The sequence below is a fragment of the Pseudochaenichthys georgianus genome, unplaced genomic scaffold (assembly GCF_902827115.2).
Source record: "Pseudochaenichthys georgianus unplaced genomic scaffold, fPseGeo1.2 scaffold_577_arrow_ctg1, whole genome shotgun sequence".
In the NCBI taxonomy this organism is placed as follows: domain Eukaryota; kingdom Metazoa; phylum Chordata; class Actinopteri; order Perciformes; family Channichthyidae; genus Pseudochaenichthys; species Pseudochaenichthys georgianus.
In genome coordinates, this window is record NW_027263136.1 from 110,341 (window position 1) to 135,043 (window position 24,703).

The window sequence follows — 24,703 nt, forward strand, 5'->3', positions numbered from 1 at the left end:
CCTTTATGAATCCTTTATGAATCCTTTATGAATCCTTTATGAATCCTTTATGAACCCTTTATGAATCCTTTATGAATCCTTAATGAATCCTTTATGAATCCTTTATGAATCCTTTATGAACCCTTTATGAACCCTTTATGAATCCTTTATGAATCCTTTATGAACACTTTATGAATCCTTTATGAATCCTTTATGAATCCTTTATGAACCCTTTATGAATCCTTTATGAATCCTTTATGAACCCTTTATGAATCCTTTATGAATCCTTTATGAATCCTTTATGAATCCTTAATGAACCCTTTATGAATCCTTTATGAATCCTTTATGAACCCTTTATGAATCCTTTATGAATCCTTTATGAACCCTTTATGAATCCTTTATGAATCCTTTATGAATCCTTTATGAATCCTTTATGAATCCTTAATGAATCCTTTATGAATCCTTTATGAACCCTTTATGAACCCTTTATGAATCATTTATGAATCCTTTATGAATCCTTTATGAACACTTTATGAATCCTTTATGAATCCTTTATGAATCCTTTATGAACCCTTTATGAACCCTTTATGAATCCTTTATGAATCCTTTATGAATCCTTAATGAATCCTTTATGAATCCTTTATGAATCCTTAATGAACCCTTTATGAATCCTTTATGATGGTCTTAGTGTAAAGTGGTACTGAATGTACTGACCCAGATCAGTAGCAGCATTTCTCCATGAGCGTACCCAGAAAGTCCTAATGATCGATGCTATTACAGAACGAGCTTGTGATGCCTTGTGTTCTTGTTTTGAAACAGTTTTAAAATAGTTGTTTTTCTTCAGTCTGTGTTTTAGTCACTAAAGAAGCCTCGAGACAAGTTTCCCTCAAGGGCTGAGTCTCATGGGAAGCACCAGCACCTGCTGCTGAGGTTCAGCTGCACCCAATGTCCTCAGCACGGCATTCACTTCTCAGATTCAAGTGTGTGTGTGTGTGTGTGTGTGTGTGTGTGTGTGTGTGTGTGTGTGTGTGTGTGTGTGTGTGTGTGTGTGTGATGAGGGCACAAGAATGTTTATTAAAACTGCATTTTAGTCGTAGATTATTGTTAGGTTTCCACTTAGGTCGTGCCTTCTGCCTCTCAAACTGCGGTTAATAAACAATCTTACTGTCGAAATCCCTAAATACACACACACACACACACACACACACACACACACACACACACACACACACACACACACACACACACACACACACACACACACACACACACACACACACACACACACACACACACACACACACACACACCACACACACACACACACACACACACACACACACCACACACACACCACTCTCTCTCTCTCTCTCTCTCACTCAGTAATGCTCCACTCTGCAGTGAGACATCTGGATGCAGCAGTGATGGAAAGCTGAACCTGATATTTGGTGTGTGTGTGTGTGTGTGTGTGTGTGGTGTGTGTGTGTGTGTGTGTGTGGGGGGGGGGGTGTGTGTGTGTGTGTGTGTGTGTTTGTGTGTGTGTGTGTGTGTGGTGTGTGGTGTGTGTGTGTGTGTGTGTGTGTGTGTGTGTGTGTGTGTGTGTGTGTGTGTGTGTGTGTGTGTGTGTGTGTGTGTGTGTGTGTGTAGGCCGGGCCGGTTTTTGGCATAGGCGACATAGGCGGTTGCCTAGGGCGCCAGATCTGGGGGGGGGGCGCTGCACTGGCAGCTCTGGGAGGGAAAAAAATGTTTCGGCCTTGATGTAACAACATTCATAATTAAGTCAAGGTAACACCCTTGTCACCCCGGTTACACTTTTCATTTGCCCCGTACGGTGGGCGCTGTAGTGTAAGTGATGAAAGTGGGGGGTGTTGGCTTATCAGGCGTCCGCAGCTCACAGCCAAAGTGGGTGTGGGATCGAGCGAGAGATAAATGCAATTTATGTAAACAAATATTTCCAAGGCACTCTTTTATAATTATTGGGGTAAACAGGTTTGAAATCATTTCAATGTATACTACAGGACAGTAACCAACAATATCGTTTAAAACTTGAGAGATACACATAAATGTTAACTAGGTGAAATAAAATATGAATGAACAACAAAAATAAAACAAGTTGCGTTTATGTGCTATTGGCTATGGTAGGTTATTGGTTATGTTCACATATTTGATTATTAAAATGTAAACCAATCTTTTTCATATGGGTGTTTTACGGCCCGTCCACACCGCGGCGTGCGTTGAAAGCTTCACCATTCACTTTGAATGGGGTGACGTCACTTTGCTGGCGTGGCTCGCTGCAAAAGTTGAGCAATGTTCAAGTTTTGAAGCCACGGCAGAAGCGTCAGCCAATCGAATCATATGACAGTACCAGCTCTAGCCAATCAAGCTGCTTGTGTGTCAGGGGCGGGAGATTCATGTGATTGGTTATTGGTTGAGTTTCAGACACGCCCGCCGGGAAGCTTCAACGCACGCCGCTGTGTGGACGGGCCGTTAGAGTTGTACCCCCTAGATCAGGTCTCTAGTAATCTGTGCTCTAAGTGCACCAGATTGAAGCATGTTACTTTAAATGTTCAAACATTTCTTCCCGGGGGGCATACCCCGGACCCCCCTAGAGGATGTGATGTCCTCACCCCAATTAAAACATGTTCAGATAATACTGAATACATTTGAAGCCTTTTTGATGTATATAACCAACATGTCAATACGTTTCTGTTTTTGTAGTGCATTGGTCTTTTGTAGAGATTTTTCATTTATTTTTTATATATTCTGTTGTGTATTCCTTGGATACTTTTATTTGTTCTACTGAACGATTTTCTGGCAGGGGGGGGCGCCAGCTAAAATCTCGCCTAGGGCAGCAAATTGATTAGAACCGGCCCTGTGTGTAGGTGTGTGTAGGTGTGTGTGTGTGTGTGTGTGTGTGTGTGTGTGTGTGTGTGTGTGTGTGTGTGTGTGTGTGTGTGTGTGTGTGTGTGTGTGTGGGTCTTTCTCTGTCAGTTTCTCCATCCATAAGCCCATTTCTTTCAATTACGTATGATTGTTGGAGGCATGTGGCGCAGTGGGTTGTGCGTTGCTGTTCCGACCAGGGGGGCACAGGTTCAAACCCCACTGCAGTCAGCATGTCGTTGTGTCCCTGAGACACTTCACCCCAAATTGCTCCTGTGGGGATTGCCCACAGTATTGAGTATGTTAGTCGCTTTGGAGAAAAGCGTCTAACAAGTGACATATAATGGAATTGTTATCTATCCTTAAACTGATCAAACGTATGTTCTGTATGTCGCTACAGGTACAGGCACCTATTATGCTAAATCCACTTCTTCATGTGTCTTCTACATCAACATGTGTCCCCTCTTCTTCATGTCTCTTCTACATCAACATGTGTCCCCTCTTCTTCATGTCTCTTCTACATCAACATGTGTCCTCTCTTCTCCATGTCTCTTCTACATCAACATGTGTCCTCTCTTCTCCATGTCTCTTCTACATCAACATGTGTCCCCTCTTCTTCATGTCTCTTCTACATCAACATGTGTCCCCTCTTCTTAATGTCTCTTCTACATCAACATGTGTCCCCTCTTCTTCATGTCTCTTCTACATCAACATGTGTCCCCTCTTCTTCATGTCTAACCCATGTCCAATATTTCAAGGATGCTACGTCATCGACTCCCGCCGAAGGACTGTTCCAATGTCCAGCATTGGAATTCCACCGAGGCCGCTTCCTTGGTGTGGGGGACATTTTGAGGCTGCACATGGGTAGACTTCACGTCCTTAAAATCCCCACAATGCTTTGCGAGCGGACCAATTTCAAAAACCCTTGCGGAGAACGGCTGAACCGACGCAGCACATATTTAAATGTAAGTATGTAGTGGCGTAGAACACGTGTTGGTAAATATCTTACTTTCTTACATTTGTTATCATCAAAAATGTGTTCCGTGAAAGTAAAGCAAGTTCATAATTAGATAGACATCGTGAGGTATTTATTTTCGGTATAGTTTATGTTGAAACCATTAGAGAGAGTGGCACACTTGTTAGCCTGTTCTATTCTTCTTCGTTTTCCGAAGCCGTGGCTTGGAAGCATACTTGCTTCGTTTCTGAAGGAAGTGACTTGGAAGTACGCGACTACCAAGCCAGCATCCTCGCGATTGAGAAACACCCAGAGAATCAGCACTTTGGAAACAGGGCTGAAACAGAGGGGATTATGGGTAATGCTGCAATGATCTGTTTGGTGTCTCAGCCAATCAGAGATGTTCTGTCTGATTCTATTGATTGCATTGGCTTCCTGAACCCAATGTGACATTAACAAGCAGGGCAAAGTCTCAACATGATGACAAGTTGGCAATAAAATCACTTTTCCGCTAAAAAAGCATTTTGAGCAGCAAAGGGAAACATTGGTTTGGCTTACAACGCATTTCTATCTGTGAGTCCATTCTCTTATCCTGCATCCATCCAGAGTCTCTCTCTCTTTCCCACAGTCCCAGCCCTGTGTCCGCTGGCAGAGCTAACCCATGCTGCCAGAAAGATGCCCAACTCTGCCAAGTGGGGAGGTTGTTTTAGACGAAGGGGATCAAGTGTTGTGTCAACATGGTCTCTCAGATCAGCTCCGTGGTGCAGAACAGTGGAGACAGAATCAGGTTTATTACAGTCTGCGTTGGATATGGTGTGTGTGTCATGTTGTGATCATGGACCCGTCGTCTCTGTTGTGACGTTCTATATGTGACATGTATGTAGTACCGTGTGTTGTTTGCATTGTATGGTTCTCTTTTATCCTTTCGCCTCTATCTACTTGTCTTACATCCTTTCTTTATGTCCTATTATCATATGGACAACAGCTGGATGTTGGCTAAAGCTGCTCCATGTACTGTTCTTTGTGACAGCTGATCAATGGGGACTGTCCACAACGCTATAAACAAATACACTAAACTAAACCAGGTAGGTTGACACGTACGAGGAATTTGACTTGATGTCGTGGTGCATACATAAAAGTAAAACAAAAAATGTGAAACACAGAAAGAGAACTATTTGAAGAACACTAAAATAACATCACTAAATAATAACACAACTGGTGCCCGCTGCTCCTCTCTGCCAGCTGGCCATGCTTCCTGCCATCAGGTTCACTCAGTCAGTCTGTGGGCTGAGGTCTCATCAAAACAGGACACTTCATAGGAACTCAAATCAAAGGTACATTCAGATTGAGGCAACATTGAAGAAAAGCCATGTTTCCAGAGGCTCTCGGCTGATTTCATGCTTCACTTTCTGGTCATGAGAAGCACTGGCAGTGGGATCCGTGCACTGACCATCCGTTCTCATCGCACTATTTCGATTTATTTCTATTTACTTGCATTATTTTATCTGTTGTATTTGTTCCACAGTATGTCCTATGAATCTGCCTTCCCTCCACGACCTGCACGCCTCCAGGACCCTGAGGCGGGCAGGGAAGATAGTGGCCGACCCCTCCCACCTGGACCCAAACTGACCCCTCCCCTCTGGCAGGAGGCTGCGCTCCATCAGGACCAGAACCTCTCTCCATCAGGACCAACACCTCTCTCCATCAGGACCAGAACCTCTCTCCATCAGGACCAGAACCTCTCTCCATCAGGACCAAACCTCTCTCCATCAGGACCAAACCTCTCTCCATCAGGACCAAAACCTCTCTCCATCAGGACCAGCACCTCTCTCCATCAGGACCAGAACCTCTCTCCATCAGGACCAACACCTCTCTCCATCAGGACCAAAACCTCTCTCCATCAGGACCAACACCTCTCTCCATCAGGACCAGAAACTCTCTCCATCAGGACCAAACCTCTCTCCATCAGGACCAGCACCTCTCTCCATCAGGACCAAACCTCTCTCCATCAGGACCAAAACCTCTCTCCATCAGGACCAAACCTCTCTCCATCAGGACCGAACCTCTCTCCATCAGGACCGAACCTCTCTCCATCAGGACCAAACCTCTCTCCATCAGGACCAAAACCTCTCTCCATCAGGACCAAACCTCTCTCCATCAGGACCGAACCTCTCTCCATCAGGACCGAACCTCTCTCCATCAGGACCGAACCTCTCTCCATCAGGACCAGAACCTCTCTCCACCAGGACCAAAACCTCTCTCCATCAGGACCATAACCTCTCTCCATCAGGACCAAACCTCTCTCCATCAGGACCAGAACCTCTCTCCATCAGGACCAGAACCTCTCTCCATCAGGACCAGAACACCTCTCTCCATCAGGACCAGAACCTCTCTCCATCAGGACCAGAACCTCTCTCCATCAGGACCAAACCTCTCTCCATCAGGACCAGAACCTCTCTCCATCAGGACCAGAACACCTCTCTCCATCAGGACCAGAACCTCTCTCCATCAGGACCAGAACCTCTCTCCATCAGGACCAAAACCTCTCTCCATCAGGACCAGAACCTCTCTCCATCAGGACCAAAACCTCTCTCCATCAGGACCAAAACCTCTCTCCATCAGGACCAACATTTCTCTCCATCAGGACCAGAACCTCTCTCCATTAGGACCAGAACCTCTCTCCATCAGGACCAGAACCTCTCTCCATCAGGACCAGCACCTCTCTCCATCAGGACCAAACCTCTCTCCATCAGGACCAGAACCTCTCTCCATCAGGACCAGAACCTCTCTCCATCAGGACCAAAACCTCTCTCCATCAGGACCAACACATCTCTCTATCAGGACCAACACCTCTCTCCATCAGGACCAGAACCTCTCTCCATCAGGACCAACCCTCTCTCCATCAGGACCAGAACCTCTCTCCATCAGGACCAAAACCTCTCTCCATCAGGACCAGAACCTCTCTCCATCCTCTCTCCATCAGGACCAGAACCTCTCTCCATCAGGACCAAAACCTCTCTCCATCAGGACCAAAACCTCTCTCCATCAGGACCAAAACCTCTCTCTATCAGGACCAGAACCTCTCTCCATCAGGACCAACACCTCTCTCCATCAGGACCAAAACCTCTCTCCATCAGGACCAACACCTCTCTCCATCAGGACCAAAACCTCTCTCCAACAGGACCAACACCTCTCTCCATCAGGACCAGACCCTCTCGCCACCTGAACAGTTTCTTCCACTCCGCTACCGGCCACTGACACTTTACCTCAGCCACAACGTAGTCTCTATGCATTACATTTATTACGGTGTCCTTAAAGATTTCTTATTTTATATTTTATGTCTGCACCACGACATCAAGTCAAATTCCTCGTATGTGTTAACCTACTTGACAATAAACCTGATTCTGATTCTGGTTCTGGTTCTGAATCGGAAATAATAATGTTTATTTTGTTCTACAGTATGTCCTCTGTATGTGTTGCACTGTTGGAGGAGCCTGTGACCTAAGCTTTCAAAGAACATACCTACACTGTAGCTACTGTATGTACACATGAGTCTTGAGTATAGACTGTGAGCGACTCTCAGTTTGTGGGGTCAAATGTGAGCGCTTCAAAACAGGGCACTTCATAGGAAACAAAACCAAAGGCTGCAGGAGGAATCAGATGCAATCAGAAACTGTCTGAAGGAAAGGCGGGCGATGATGTTGTTCTTTACGTATATTTAGTTTGAGGCCACATTACGAGAAACTCGGCTGATTTTACGCATGCTTGAACCCAAAACAACAGATTTGACTGTCATGTAATTGCCTTAATTGGATCAAAAAGATGCTGAAATATCTTCCTAAGGATTCTGATTTGTTTGCTTTTTCACGTCTGTCTGCAAGACAGCTTTTAAAATGCTTGTTTTCTAAATGGCTTAATCACGGCTACGCTAACAGAGTAGCTGCTTCTTAAATACTCAAATATCTTCATCTGAGTAAAGCGGTGACACTATCATATACACAGATGTATCTTTGTATTGTGTAACTTAAAAATGATATGAACTCACATGAATGTAAGATATTATTATTTATTATTGATGAAAGATGCCTACAGATACGCTAATTTGCATCTAATTGAATCTTTGCGTTGACTTGCACTGTTAAATGTGAACAGTTCATAAAAGATGATATTAGAAAGCTTGTATAAAAGTAGGAAAGACAACCTTTAACAGAGTGGGAGATTAAGACCCTTGAGTTGCATTATGGGAAATGTAGGAATGTGCATTTTTGGGTGCTTTACTATCAGTTGGCACTTAAAGTCAGGATATTTTGCTTCTTTTGCACAATTTTTATCAGTTCTTTGTTAAATCTGTTTCTTGAGAGTACCTTAACTTTATAAAACTCTTATTGAATCGCTAGATTTTCCCTTTAAATACATGAAACAGTTGTATTGCGACCCCGGGTCTGTGTGCACCTGCTGCTTTCCCACCATGCCTCCCAGTGTGGAAGATCATAGTTTGTGACCTTTTCCCCTGAAATACCTCCGCCCCACCTGCTGTCTCCCTCCACCGCTGGAAATAGACCCTGTTGCTACAGAGGTTACGTAAGTCCCTGCCAGAGATAGCAAAAGTACACACATCCTTTACTCAAGTAGAAGTACAGATACTCGTGTTTAAAAATACTCTGGTGAAAGTAGAAGTACTGACTAAGCTTCTTTACTCAAGTAAAAGTAAAGAGGCTTTGAAGTGTACTTCAGTAAAAAGTACCCATAACTAGCAGCTGTTTTAAAGAGTACCTGACCTCCCTTTATATTAATAGAACAATAATGTCATTGTTAGCTAATGAATGTTTCCATGCTGAACAACGGCAACAAGACAACGTTTCCATTGGTCCCTCTTCTTTAGAGAAGACCAGGAAGTGATGGATACACGGATCGTGTTCCAACCAATAGGCACGCAGTGACTCTAAAGAATAATGACCACGCACCAAACACACATTCAGACTAAAGGAACCAGCTGTTTGGGAAATGAGAGAAGTAGAAAGTACAGGTATTAGAGTTCAACATGTAAGAAGTAGAAAGTACAGGTATTTGAGTTCAACATGTAAGAAGTAGAAAGTACAGGTATTTGAGTTCAACATGTAAGAAGTAGAAAGTACAGGTATTTGAGTTCAACATGTGAGAAGTAGAAAGTACAGGTATTTGAGTTCAACATGTAAGAAGTAGAAAGTACAGGTATTTGAGTTCAACATGTAAGAAGTAGAAAGTACAGGTATTTGGGTTCAACATGTGAGAAGTAGAAAGTACAGGTATTTGAGTTCAACATGTAAGAAGTAGAAAGTACAGGTATTTGGGTTCAACATGTGAGAAGTAGAAAGTACAGGTATTTGAGTTCAACATGTAAGAAGTAGAAAGTACAGGTATTTGTGTTCAACATGTAAGAAGTAGAAAGTACAGGTATTTGGGTTCAACATGTGAGAAGTAGAAAGTACAGGTATTTGTGTTCAACATGTGAGAAGTAGAAAGTACAGGTATTTGTGTTCAACATGTGAGAAGTAGAAAGTACAGGTATTTGTGTTCAACATGTGAGAAGTAGAAAGTACAGGTATTTGTGTTCAACATGTGAGAAGTAGAAAGTACAGGTATTTGTGTTCAACATGTGAGAAGTAGAAAGTACAGGTATTTGTGTTCAACATGTGAGAAGTAGAAAGTACAGGTATTTGTGTTCAACATGTGAGAAGTAGAAAGTACAGGTATTTGTGTTCAACATGTGAGAAGTAGAAAGTACAGGTATTTGAGTTCAACATGTAAGAAGTAGAAAGTACAGGTATTTGGGTTCAACATGTGAGAAGTAGAAAGTACAGGTATTTGAGTTCAACATGTGAGAAGTAGAAAGTACAGGTATTTGTGTTCAACATGTGAGAAGTAGAAAGTACAGGTATTTGAGTTCAACATGTGAGAAGTAGAAAGTACAGGTATTTGTGTTCAACATGTAAGAAGTAGAAAGTACAGGTATTTGTGTTCAACATGTAAGAAGTAGAAAGTACAGGTATTTGTGTTCAACATGTAAGAAGTAGAAAGTACAGGTATTTGTGTTCAACATGTAAGAAGTAGAAAGTACAGGTATTTGTGTTCAACATGTAAGAAGTAGAAAGTACAGGTATTTGTGTTCAACATGTAAGAAGTAGAAAGTACAGGTATTTGGGTTCAACATGTAAGAAGTAGAAAGTACAGGTATTTGTGTTCAACATGTAAGAAGTAGAAAGTACAGGTATTTGTGTTCAACATGTAAGAAGTAGAAAGTACAGGTATTTGAGTTCAACATGTGAGAAGTAGAAAGTACAGGTATTTGTGTTCAACATGTGAGAAGTCAAAGTAAAAAGTCGTCAGTAAAATAAGTAGTGGAGTAAAGTACTGATACCAGAAACATGTACTCAAGTACAGTAACAAAGTATTTGTACTCCACTACTTCCCACCTCTGTCTGTGACTTCAGGTTTTCATTGACAGTTGTACACTGTAGCTCGTGTGCTAATGGCAGTCCCTGCTTGGCTGAGTTCTTGATGAACGAGCACAGAGGGTGAGAGACGCGTAGAAGCTATTTCTGTTGCTGTACGTATTAATATACTTTCCTGGGGAGGAAGTGAAGACCCCATCTCTTTCTACTGTACTGTTGCTGTGGCTCTGGAGGTAGGAGGTCTTCATGGGCGAGATACTTAACCCCACATTACTCCCAACGTGTGAGTGTGAGTGTGTGTGTGTGTGTGTGTGTGTGTGTGTGTGTGTGTGTGTGTGTGTGTGTGTGTGTGTGTGTGTGTGTGTGTGTGTGAATGTGAGCGTCCCTGGGCAGGTGGCACCTTGTACGGCAGCCTCTTTATACGTGTGTGTGTGAATGCTGACTTGTGTAAACGCACTTTGAGTGGTGGCAAACACTGGAACAGTGATATATAAAAGCAGTCTTTTAATCATATATAACATTGCATGCGGTCTATTTAGGACAGTCTTTCCTTCATGGAGGATTTGAGTGAATACAATCTTTCAAACTTCAATTAAATAATGCTTTTAATTTGGGTTGTTTTTGAAAGATTCAAATTTTTGCAGTAACACTAACCCTAACCCTAACACACACACACACACACACACACACACACACACACACACACACACACACACACACACACACACACACACACACACACACACACACACACACACACACACACACACACACACACACACACACACACACGCACGCACACACACACACACACACACACACACACACACACACACACACACACACACACACACACACACACACACACACACACACACACACGCACGCACACACACAGTCAAATACATTATGTTTAAATTAAAAAGAAATTGAAGAAAATCGAAAATATTACAAACAATTCTATAAATATATAGAAATGCGGTTCAATTCGATAAAAGACGAAGAATTTGAAGTTTTAAATCAATAAAACAATGATTATACTGTAAGTAAGGTCTTTGCACTATTAGCACTAATTAGCATTATAGCCTCTGCAGACAATAGTTACAAAATGGCTTGGTCGATTTGGACAGTTTGGACGGGGTTCGGGGTTATTGAGGATGCTGAATGCATGTCTGACATCTTCAGGATGGAAAATGGCAGTTTAACCAGGAAGTGGCCGTATGTGTGCTACGGTGGGCTGATTTTGATGCGTTGATTCAAAGTTTAAAAGGACTCAAAACGGCCATTTGGTACTTTGGTATACTCAGCATCACTGGATTCCCACTGCTGGCAAGTCGACTGTAACCCTTGATTTGTGGAGGCAGACATTTTAAATAAGACTCGGCTGTAAGCTGTAGTGGTTTGAAATGTTCTTAATACTGTGACTTACTGATGACAGGCGCCCTTAGGTCTCTACAAAAGCTTGTCTGCGGTTTCTTCACATCAATGACTTCTTTATTAATCTTTTATTGCATGAAGTCTGCATTACGAACTTGTAGCATGGAGTTTAGAAGACAAGCTTTACCAGTCTGGGAGAAAGAGACCCTTGAGTTGCATTATGGGAAATGTAGGAACCTGCATTTAGTTGTTCTTTACCCAAAGTCACTAAAAGTCAGGACACCTCGTCCTCTTTCGCACATTATCTTTTCTTGATATAAGGATATATGGAACACATATGGAAACCCAACGTGGAGTGTTACCTTTAGACTGGTTATAGCGTCCAGTAGCATAATGTATACATAGAGGGTGTAATAGATAGTAAGAGAGGGTAAGGCATGTAACTACAGAGCATATAAACTTAACAGAGTTGCACATCAAATCGAAATAACGAGACGAGCCACGTGTTACTAAAGAACAGTATTTAATATCCTCTGGCAGGCGTTAGCCGTATTGAATACACACAGCTTTCCAGTTCAGAAGTGACTCCGTTACCATGACCACACTAAAGCTCGCCGCCCTTTACTCCAGAGTCAAACCTGGTAATAAACCAATAGACATTTGGATCAATCATTATTTACATAAGATACAAAAATATATTTCCCAACAACAACAAAACTTTACAATAAGAAGCTCTATAAAATTACAAATATATTTCTATTATAAAAAGCCTTTTGTTTTTTAAATACTCTTCCAGCTCAAGTGTTGAATGAGGGAGTGTAACTTGGTCTGTGGCATGATTTATGGTTTAAAAATAAAGAATGTTCCAGTGACTGTTATTATATTCCTCGTCGTAATTCCTCGCGACTTTTCATGGCGTCCGATTCGTCGTATTCTCGTCGTCACGGTACCTCTGGAGCTCAATGGGACCCGTGCTGCAGTCCGGGTGGAGTTAGTGGGTTAGCAGAACGAGGCTGGACTTGGTGCCGAGGTGGAGACGCTTTGTCCCACCCTGCTGGGGGGTTTCCTGTGATAGGTGGGGGGGTGTTAGCTGCTCCATGGGGGGTCCGAACGAAGCGATCCTGGGTGTCACATGGGTCACTGGGTGTCACATGCCTGAAGAGAGCCAGAAACAGACAGACGTGATTAGAACTCTATTCTCAGAGCGCCGGATGTACGCGTTTACAGATCCTCGTAAACACCGGGAATACACACGCCTGTTGTCACGTACTCAGATCTTGTACTCGAGTAAAAGTAGAAGTACTCAGATCTTGTACTCGAGTAAAAGTAGAAGTAGATCTGTACTGAGTAAGTAGAGTACTCAGATCTTGTACTTGAGTAAAAGTAGAAGTACTCAGATCTTGTACTTGAGTAAAAGTAGAAGTACTCAGATCTTGTACTTGAGTAAAAGTAGAAGTACTCAGATCTTGTACTTAGTAAAAGTAGAAGTACCAGAGTGCAGAAATACTCTGTTACAGTAAAAGCATTCAAAATGTTCCTCAAGTGAAAGTAAAAAGTATTCTCATCTAAATATAGTGAAAGACAGTGAAAGTAGTCGTCGTGCAGATTGGTCCATTTCAGAATAATATATATGATATGTTTTATAATGATTGATCATCAAAGTGTTCTCAGAGCTGGTGAAGGAGCAGCTAGTCTGAAGTACTTTGTAGACTGCAGGGTAGCTGGTGAAGGTGCAGCTCGTCTGAAGTACTTTGTAGACTGCAGGGTAGCTGGTGAAGGTGCAGCTAGTCTGAAGTACTTTGTAGACTGCAGGGTAGCTGGTGAAGGTGCAGCTAGTCTGAAGTACTTTGTAGACTGCAGGGTAGCTGGTGAAGGTGCAGCTAGTCTGAAGTACTTTGTAGACTGCAGGGTAGCTGGTGAAGGTGCAGCTAGTCTGAAGTACTTTGTAGACTGCAGGGTAGCTGGTGGAGGTGCAGCTAGTCTGAAGTACTTTGTAGACTGCAGGGTAGCTGGTGGATTCACTCCAGGTGGAACTAAAGTCTGATTCAACACTTGGTTATATTTCACATCATGCATCTGTGAAGTAACTAAAGGGATTAAATACATGTATCTGTAAAGTGACTGAAGGTCAGAGGCTGACACACGGGACAGGGCATGGCGGTGGAAAGAGGAAAACATTGGGAATAAGGAAAGACTTTCTACTCCGGTCTCATTCCATTCCTGAATTTCCCCCAGCATGCATTGCTTCTAATCTGATGCAAGTTCAAACACTCTCAGGCCTCGAAGTGGAGAAGACGAGTCTTGTATGTCTTTTACTAATGGAGTTGAGTAAGCTTCTAAAAGACGCCCGATGCAGTCTCAGGTTACGGCAGAGGCTCCTGAAGCTCAAAGCAAGTGGAAAGCAGGACGTATAAGACTTTAAATGCAACTCTGGATGAAGTGAAAGACCCTTTTTCATTTACAAAAATGTAGGGAATTGCAACTAGTTATGTTTCTGCTAAATAGTGCAGTGAAATACGGCTGATCCACATGTTCTTATTAGTATTTTGACTTGAATTCTAAATAGACAAAAATGTCTGTATTCGTATATCATTGTAATCCCCTGTGTGAACGCGTGCCGTCCTGCTTCCACCCTGTTGCTGTTAGACTGCTGCGTGTCCCCACGGGGTTAGTGAACGTCCATCTGATCCTATCTCATAACCCGCCTCTTCAGCTCCTCCACCGCCCTCGCCCGACACGCCCTCGCCTGGGAGCAGGACCGGGGGGAGTTTCTCCTCGTGTCACTTCACGAGCGCTCGTTAGCATAACTGACATAGAACAAGCGCTGCACTTAATCCTGAGTGGTGGGCCGCGCCAGCATGCGCTAATCCCTCAGGGTCTGTCAGCGAGGGGATTAGCACTCACTCTCTAGTGTCCTGTCCAGGTCGGCGATGAAGTCCTCCAGCTCCTTGGTGTCGCCCAGTCTGGCTGCAGAGGAAGAGAGAGAGTCAGGCTGCAGACTAGGAAGAGGGAAGTGTTGTAGTGTCTTCTAAGGCTGCACACTTTGGGGAGGGCTTTTTGAAATTGCATCGTGGATTATATGCAATATCCAAACCGCATATAAAGACACACTAAGTATGCACTTTGCAGAGTAAGTCAACCTGGATGTATTGATGTGTGTGTGTGTGTGTGTGTGTGTGTGTGTGTGTGTGTGTGTGTGTGTGTGTGTGTGTGTGTGTGTGTGTGTGTGTGTGTGTGTGCATGTGTGTCTGTGTGTGTGTGTGTGTGTGTGTGTCTGTGTGTGTGTGTGTGTCTGTGTGTGTGTGTGTGTGTGTGTGTGTGTGTGTGTGTGTGTGTGTGTGTCTGTCTGTCTGTGTGTGTGTGTGTGTGTGTGTGTGTGTGTGTGTGTGTGTCTGTGTGTGTGTGTGTGTGTGTGTGTGTGTGTGTGTGTGTGTGTGTGTGTGTGTGTGTGTGTGTGTGTGTGTGTGTGTGTGTGTGTCTGTGTGTGTGTGTGTGTGTGTGTGTGTGTCTGTGTGCGTGTGTGTGTGTGTGTGTGTGTGTGTGTCTGTGCGTGTGCATGTGTGTCTGTGTGTGTGTGTGTGTGTGTGTGTGTCTGTGTGTGTGTGTGTGTGTGCGTGTCTTTATGTATGTGTGTGTGTGTGTGTGTGTGTGTATGTGTGTGTGTGTGTGTGTGTGTGTGTGTGTGTGTGTGTGTGTGTGTGTGTGTGTGTGTGTGTGTGTGTGTGTGTGTGTGTGTGTGTGTGTGCTCACGTTTTGGGGACATGAGAGTAGGGGAGTTGGTGGTGGGGGAGTTCAGCCTCTCATCACTGAAGCTGAAGCTGTTTCTGTTCAGAGACTCTGCACCTGAGACACACAGAGAAATACATGTGATTAGCGTTCACTTTCCAATGTCACACACACACACACACACACACACACACACACACACACACACACACACACACACACACACACACACACACACACACACACACACACACACACACACACACACACACACACACACACACACACACACGACGACATAGTGGCTTTCTGCAGCTCGATCCCTTATGGATCCATGACACAGATCACAGCGGACATTGTATCGTTGTATCGTCCAAAGAAAATAATTTACTATATTGTTGTTATCACACCAAGAGAGCATGGGAGATCCTCGCTAACCCTGCCACCTCCAGACGCGTGGGATGGTCGTTAACTCGCATCCTTTCTCACCGTGATGTCTGCGAGAGTATGAAGTGTGTCCTTTCTCAAACCACCGTATCACACAACGGAATAACATCGAGGCTTTACGCCGCTGATGTTGCTGGTCTGTCTGAATTCATTCATTAAAAGCATCGTATTATTATTCCTGCTCCCAATGTCTCTGAGCCTTCATGAACCCGTAAGGATCCTTGATACAGATTACGCTCCGTTACAGAAGAACGTTATGTAAAGTAAGGCAACGCGTTAAACTTTCTGCATCTGTCATGGCGCTTGTCCGTCTGACTTCTTTGACTAAAAGCATTTTTTAAATCGTATTCACTTCTGATTATTGATGTGTAGAATGGTCTTCAAAGTGCATCCTTTCTCACCGTGAAGTCTGCGAGAGTATGAAGTGTGTGTGACGAAAAGATTAGGCAGCACTCGTCTCCGCAGCCGACATTAAAGCGTCTCAGATGTCGACCACTTACTGACTCTCAGCACTGAACACACAGCGTGAGATAGGAGACGCCGCACACACACACGCTCACACACATCACACACACACACACACACACACACACACACACACACACACACACACACACACACACACACACACACACACACACACACACACACACACACACACACACACACACACACACACACACACACACACACACACACACACACACACACTGGCGTCCGTCTTGAGCATCAATCTCTGTCATATCTCAGATTGCATTTCTGCTCTGCTATTTGTTCTGCGGCTCTTCTACCTCCGCTCCGTCTCTCTGCCCCCCCCCCCCCCCCCCCCCCCCCCCGGACCCTCCTCTCATCCATCAGGCTGCAGCACAATAGCTGTCTCTGCGTGGGACAGCTCCCTCTTCTTCAGCCTGCCATGGAGAGGACAGAGCGTCTGCAGGAATCTGAGCCCCTCCTCAAAGCAAGCCGCTCATGAGCTCCAGAGGTCAGAGCCCTTCACACACATGCTCTCCAGCGCAGGTTAGCTCTGAGTGTTAGCATGCTAACGTAAACACCGACCATATTACGTCCAGAACAGTCGGCCATTGTTTCTGATAGCAGCGTTCTGATTGGGCCGTGGGTCCACATTTCAGATGTTACGTCATATCGGACGCACATCTGGATCAGCTCCGTTGTTCCCCGTTTTTAGAGATGTGGGTACGGAGGAAGAGAGAGGGGACACTTTGTGAGTTCCCCGACTCACCGGGACACATCTTGATGTATAAAAGACATCACAAAGTGCACGATAGGAGACCTTCAATGCAAGACCTGAGAGGTAATCCCATGAATTACAGCTGGATGACGGGGCATTGAGGGCATTGAGGATGCTCTCTAACCCCCGCGTGCAGCTGGTATGCAATCACCCATAATGCACTGGGAGCTCTCGGATACAAACTGGAAGACAGTGGAACAAACTTTCCAGGAGATTTAAGACTGTAGCATATTTCCACATCTCGCTCTGAGGTCCAAAGCCACTCACTCGCGTCTGGGGTTCTCTGCTGAAGCTCAGGTTTCTCTCTCAGTGTTGCCTGAGGCCGGGTCTCCAGCTGAGGCAGCTTTCAGGCCGCTGCTAGAGTCATAATAAAGTAATGGGTGATGGTAAACTTTAGAGGATCAGCCACAGAATATATGAGGGGGGGGGGGGCAGGTGAGCCAGATGAATCTGACACCTGACCCTCTGGACTGTAGAGGAGAGGAAGCATTACAGAGAGAGGAAGCATTACAGAGGAGAGGAAGCATTACAGAGGAGAGGAAGCATTACAGAGGAGAGAGGAGAGGAAGCATTACAGAGAGAGGAAGCATTACAGAGGAGAGAGGAGAGGAAGCATTACAGAGGAGAGAGGAGAGGAAGCATTACAGAGAGAGGAAGCATTACAGAGGAGAGAGGAGAGGAAGCATTACAGAGGAGAGAGGAGAGGAAGCATTACAGAGGAGAGGAAGCATTACAGAGAGAGGAAGCATTACAGAGGAGAGAGGAGAGAGGAAGCATTACAGAGGAGAGGAAGCATTACAGAGGAGAGGAAGCATTACAGAGGAGAGAGGAGAGGAAGCAATACAGAGGAGAGGAAGCATTAGGGGGAGGAGTCAGTGAGGCAAACGACTTCAGACCGTCAGATACAGAAACTCTAAAATGTCTCGTTACAATCAGAAGTATTTAATTCCACTGTTCAGTATTTTACATTCTGCTTGTATTTGATCCTTTATTACAGAGTGAATTTATTACTAATTTTACTACATTTTATTCCTATTTTTATACTTATTAGTCTGAAGTAAAGACGCCTGGGACTGTATATGTCAATAAAGCTTTTGAACCTTGAATCTGCATGGCCTGATCCCCCTTCTGTCTGTTTGTTTGTAGCCTTTAGTTAACCAGGTGAAGCCCCTTCACAGGTCAGCAGACTGTTCCAGTTTAGTGGAGCTGCGCATCTAAAAGCTTTCTTCCCTCAGACAGTCCTAGCACTTGGCACATTTAATAAAACAGCATCATGAGATCTCAGGCAATACGTACTTTCAATTGGTCGAGAGATCAGAGAGCAGATATAAAAAGGTAGTTTACCCAACATGGCTTTATAAATGAACGTGTACCAGAGACTGAGCCTCCGTGCAGAGAGTGAAGGCAGACCTGCCTGGCACACAGGGTGCAGTGATGAGTCAGCGCTTTACAGTCTGTAACAAATCTCAGAGCGCTGTGATACGCGGCATCTAACTGTTCCAGGCAATGGGCAGGTGCATTCATATAGACCAGATCCCCAGAGTCCAGCACAGGTCAAAGGTCACAGAGCCTCTTCCTGGCCTCAAGCGAGAAACAGGACTTGTTCCTGTAGAAGAAACCTAGCCTCACCCTCAGCTTTTTAAGCAGGTTATTGACATGAAGTTTAAAAGTAAGACAATCATCAAGCCAGATACCAAGGTATTTGTAACAGGCAACAACTTCAAGTTTTGTTCCTTGCGTAGTTACAATATCTAAAATAGGCTCTGGTGTCTTTTTAGCTTTAGAAAAGAGCATTACCTTGGTTTTATCCACATTTAAAAGAAGCTTTAGTTCAGAGAGCTGAGTCTGAATAGTGTTAAAAACAGCCTGTAATTTAACACCAGCCTCCTGAATGGAGGGACCTGCACAGAACATCACAGTATCATCCGCATAAAAATGTAAAGTAGCTTCATCCACATTATCACCTACGCTGTTAATATATATGGAGAATAAAAGTGGTCCTAAAACAGAACCTTGTGGTACACCATTAGAAATGTTTAACCACTCAGAAGACAGCCCATCAAAGTGAACACATTGGGACCTTTCAGAGAGGTAGTTCACAAACCACCCACTGCAAGGCTGGATATGCCGATACTGAGTAGCCTCTGCTTTAAGATGAGATGATCGACGGTGTCAAACGCTTTGGAAAGGTCAACAAACAGAGCTGCACAACTCTGCTTATTATCTAAAATACTAGTAATGTCATTCACCACTTTCATCGTGGCAGTGATGGTGCTGTGTTTCTTTCTGAAGCCTGACTGATGTTTAGACAGGATGTCATTTGTACATAAAAACACCTTTACCTGTTCACTCACTAGGCGTTCAAGAACCTTAGCCAGAACTGACAATTTAGAGATTGGCCTATAGTTATTTAAAATAGTTGCCTCCCCTCCTTTCAGCAAAGGCAAGACATAAGCAGACTTCCATACTTTTGGAATTGTGTTCGTGCTGAGGGAGAGGTTACAAAGAGAAGTAAGAGGTGGAGCAATAAAGTCTGCAGCTATCTTTAAAAAGAAAGGTTCTACGTTGTCCGGGCCAGCCGGTTTCCTAGGATCTAGCTTAGATAAGGCTTCACGAACAACATCAACAGTAAAAGGGGTAAAACTGAAAGGGTTTTCCAGACCACGTTGTTCAGAGTCACGGAATGGAGCGTTCACAGAAGCAGAGTTAGTGACAGAATCAAACAGAGAACCGCAGGACACAAAGTGCTCATTAAAGCAGTTGAGCATAGAGCCCTGTCCGATAGAGAGCCAGATGCTGTGGTAAGGCACGGAGGTAGCTCATTACGGATCTCACCGGTGGATATCGATTTTATTGCTTTCCAACATTTCCTAGGATTATTTAGGTTTTCTGTGGTAACTGACAAATAGTACTTAGACTTTGCGCTTTTGACATTTGAAGTGAAGCTATTCCTTAGCTGCCTGAACGCAGCCACTCTACCTCTGAGCCGGATCTCCTAGCCCAGGCCTATTCAAATGGCGGCCCGCGGCCCAGATGCGGCCCAGAACCAATGCCCGAGTGGCCCAGCCTCCCGTGGCCAAATTCCTACACTAGTACAGACCATGAACGCAACACTCCGCGTTGCATAGAAACCACCAAACCACAACGCAGCACGTTTTTTGAAAGTGCATCTGGTGGTGCTAGTAACGGTGGTCCTATGATAGCAACTCTAAAACATGTCTCTCTCAACTGAAGCGTAAACAAAGACAAAACGGTCATTGATCTTGTGGAGCAGATGCACGAGTCATTGCCCAAGTCAAGCTGGACCTTTTCGCGACCGACTTGAGTACGGGTCGGATGATGCATTTTCCGACGCTCCTCGAACACATCACATCCCCAGCACAAATCACGGATGTGATGACAGATTTCATTGCGAGGTTGAATGAGAACTTTGCCGGTTGATTGGATGGACTTGCTCTGCCCACAGAGGTGATGGGCTTTGCCAGAGACCCCTTCACTGTTGCAATAGAGGGGGGGCGTATCAACCAGAGCAAAGGAAGTGGTCCCCTCCATCGACGAGGGGACATTTACACTGGAACTTATTGACATGCATTCATCCGTAACCATGGCACAAGAGCAGCGCAGCAACGGGCCAGCGAAGTTTTGGAGTGATGTCAAAAAACAGCAGTTCCCTAACATTCAGAAAGTAGCGATCTGTGTGCTCAGTATGTTTGGATCAACATACACATGTGAATCAAGCTTTTCACACATGAACTCAATAAAAAGTAGCACTCGCTGACAGCACTCTTCACCAATGTCTTACGGCCCGTCCACACTACAGCTTCGACAGCTTCAAAAACGGTTTCCAACGCATCTGCCCATTCACTTTGAATGGGGTGACGTCACTTTTCGCCGAACTGCATTGTGGGAAGCAGAGCGGAGCGTTTCAGGCTGCAAAAGTTGAGCAATGTTCAACTTTTGAAGCTTCTGAAGCTCTCGGTGGAAGCGTCAGCCAATCAAATCATATGCCAGTACAAGCTCTAGCCAATCAAACCGCTGCTTGTGTGTCAGGGGCGGGAGATTCATGTGATTGGTTGTTGGTGGAGTTTCAGACACGCCCAGATCCAAGCTTTTTTTGAAGCTGTAGTGTGGACGGGCCGTTAGGATAGCATTGACATCCTATGAGCCAAAAATCCCTGCTCTTGTTCAAAACTAAAAATGTCACTTCTCCCATTCAGAAAGTCAGTGATGACAAATCACAAATGAGGTGATAGTAAGCACCTAGTTTACTATAGTAGACGTGTAGTGTAGTTAGGGCTGCAACAAACGACTAATTTGATAGTCGATTAATCTATCGATTAATGAAACGATTAATCGACTATTCGGACTATTATGCCTTGCACAATTTCTCAAACGCTCTTATTTAGCCATCAACTTTTAGATTTAGCTTGAGGTTGTTTGAGGCATGTGGAAACTAACAATGAAGACAATAAAGATGAATACTTGATTACAAAATACATATTATTAAATTAACTAAACAAATTGTTTACAAAATGAACATTGCTTTTCATTTAAATTAAATAAATAATATTTCACATCAAAAGAAACAACAGTGTTTTAGCAAATAATAAATTATGTGATGACAGAATTGTAAACAGAATAGCTGAAACTTTAACAAACTAACTAATTCAGTTTCCTCAAATCATTAACCCATGTTTATATAATGTAGTTAACTCGGTGTGTCGCTGCTAGCATACAGAACACCTGACGTGAAAACGTTACTCGTGGACGGGGCTACAGAGCTGCTAAAGACAGTGGAACCCGGTGCATTCCTCCGTCTGGATGTGGAGCACTTTTGCTAAATGTTTAGACAGATTGCTCGTGTTACCGCCCTTACATGTTAAACACGTATTTCACTTTAGGCAACGAGCATCGAGACGGGTAAAGTTTAACAACACCTCGGAGCGGCGTTCTCTCCGCAGTGTGTTGCTGCATGTAGCAGCCGCGTGTGTGTAAACTGCCCCGCCCCCTCCCACACAGACCAGGGAGAGAGATCTCGTCTGATCGAAAATACATCATAGACGCATTTGTTTGTCTTTTTGCATATTAGAAACGAGCTGGCCACACTAAGACTGCAATATAATGTTTTTGTTTCAATAATACATGACATATATTTTTTAAATGTCTCCAGTACCGATAACGTTGTAGCTTAACGGCGCGTAAAACGCACGTGATGACGTCACCAACGAATCGACGACTGAATTAGTTGGCAACTAATTTGGTAATCGATTTTAATCGATTAAGTCGATTAGTTGTTGCACCCCTAAGTGTAGTATTCCTTCTGTTAGTTACCCTTATCCCTTGTTATGGGTTTGTGCACTGAAGGGTTTGACAGTTCTTTTTGTATTTAAATGCACTTTGTAATGTGTCTGGGTCAAATGTGACAAACGTATGATTTTTTTGTTATTACTTGAAAAGTGAAAAAATAGTATTGCTATAGTACTACCTATTTTTGTTACATTGAAGCTCTTTAACTCTTTGTTAATGCACTTTTTGATGTGCATGTGTCATATGTAGCTATCCAATTTTATTTGAGGACATTTATTAAGACTGCTATTATTGTATTCAGTTAAATGCACTTTGTGATGTGCCTGGTTAAAAAAAAATAACCTGAATATTTGACTTCTAAAGCAAACAAATGTAATGCTACAACTGTGCACTTTTTTTTTTATGCACTTTGAGATGCCTCAGATTCTGTTAAATTAATGCTAATTTGTTCTGTTTTTATGCACTTGTTGACATACCTTTGTTAGATGAACAATTAATACAAATGGCATGTTTTTCATCGCAGTAATATGTGTTGGTTTAAAAAGTGTCATTACCCGCTTTTTACAAGCCGCTGAATGCCTGGCCCATCTGAATTTTGTAGGTATAAAATCTGGCCCAACTGAATGTGTAATTGAATAGCCCTGTCCTAGCCTTTGCCCAGGCCTTGTTTCTCTCATGAAGGAGACGAGACAGCTCAGCAGAGAACCAAGGATTGTCTCGTCCCTTCACTCTAAATGTACGCAGGGTGCATGTCTATCAATGATCTCCATAAAACCATCATTTGCAAAACCTCCCACAGATGAATATTTATGGGGAACATTAGAATGAGATAATTAGGGAGGATTTATTAGGGGACTTAATGTTAGGGCGAGTAGGACTGTCCACAATCTGAGTAACATTCAAAGAGATACAAAGGTTTTTAAAATCCTCTGACACTGCAGTTAAAATCTCCAAGCAGCACTATTTCCTTGTAGTCTAGCTGCGATAAAAGATTTGCTAGCGAAGACAAGGAGTCTTTGCCAGCTGAGGGGGGTCTGTAGCAGCCCACCACCATGACCTGTTGACCCTTTGCCACTTCTATATTTAAGGCTAAAAATTCAAATTGCTTACTGATCGATTTGGAAACTAATGCGGTTACACTGAACTTATTCTTAACATAAATGGCAACGCCCCCACCTTTAAGATTCTGGAGTCTTATATGTGTCATTGCACGTATAGAAATACATTTTAAACACGCTTTCTCTATCTTGCAGGATGTCGGACCTCCACACACATCTCTGACTTCATCCACGGGGACATGCGTGTCATTGCGTGATCCACAGAGCATTGTTGACAGGACAATCCTCCCGCTGACTAATACACACGTTATAACGGTTTCCCGCCACTCACTCTCTGAGTCGCTGATGCCGCTGTCGCTCACGCTCGCGCTGCTCCTCCTCTTCATCGTCTTCAGGTGCTCATCGTACCGAAAGTGACGTTTCTCCACCGGCGACGTGAAGTCCTCCATCACCGCGTCAAACTCACACAGCACGTCTGTCAGATCCTCGTGCAGCATCTTGGCTGCAGGAACAAGTGAGGACAATATGAAATGAATCACTTTAAATATAAGGAAAAACATGTAAATATATATAAAGATATCGGGGATTGACATAAAACAACCAAAAGTACCAATAATATTGTGAAAACAGGGATAGATATGAATTAAAAACTATAAATGCCCGATTTGCAAAATGCATAATTAAACATTTCTACTTTAAACATTACATTTAAATACTTTCTATGATAATCGTCTTGGTGTAGGAAGCTAAAGTGACAATTAAAGCGTAATTAACATACAAAGCAAGTGTTATTATTTAAAAATAAAGATAATACAGGAGAGAAAAACAAACTTTGTATTTACCTTGAGGCTTCAGCTTTGGAGACTTCATTATTCCAGTGATCAGGTTTGAGATTATCCAAAATCTGAGTTATAAAATATAAATATGTAAATGTGTCCTCAGTGCAAAGTCCCACTGTGTCCTCGTGCAACTCGTCTTGAACTAACCCTCAGCGCGAGCTCTGCCTCCTTATAATGAGCCTGTCAGAGGGGGCGGGACGTGTGTGTGTGTGTGTGTGTGTGTGTGTGTGTGTGTGTGTGTGTGTGTGTGTGTGTGTGTGTGTGTGTGTGTGTGTGTGTGTGTGTGTGTGTGTGTGTGTTCCCGTGTTCCCGTGTTCCCGTGTTCCCGGTCACTCCTCTGAAGTCCCCTCGTGAAGTGATGTTTGTAAACAACTCGTGTGTCGCATGCCAGGCAGAGGTGTAGAGCACAGATATTAATAATCCTGACCCAGTCATTCTCATGTTGTCACCAGGCA

At 43.7% G+C, this 24,703-nt stretch overlaps 1 protein-coding gene across 1 annotated transcript; it reads right to left on the reverse strand.

Annotated features, from left to right (window-relative positions):
- Positions 1 to 12,128: 12,128 nt before the first annotated feature.
- rgcc (regulator of cell cycle) lies at positions 12,129 to 24,396 on the reverse strand. The gene is made up of 5 exons (XM_034079259.2): positions 24,252 to 24,396; positions 23,741 to 23,911; positions 15,373 to 15,465; positions 14,527 to 14,589; positions 12,129 to 12,777 (listed from the first exon to the last, which is right to left on the reverse strand). The coding sequence occupies exons 1-5, from the start codon at positions 24,277 to 24,279 to the stop codon at positions 12,770 to 12,772; spliced, it is 363 nt and encodes a 120-aa protein (XP_033935150.1). The 5' UTR covers positions 24,280 to 24,396; the 3' UTR covers positions 12,129 to 12,769.
- Between the last annotated feature and the right edge of the window lie 307 nt (positions 24,397 to 24,703).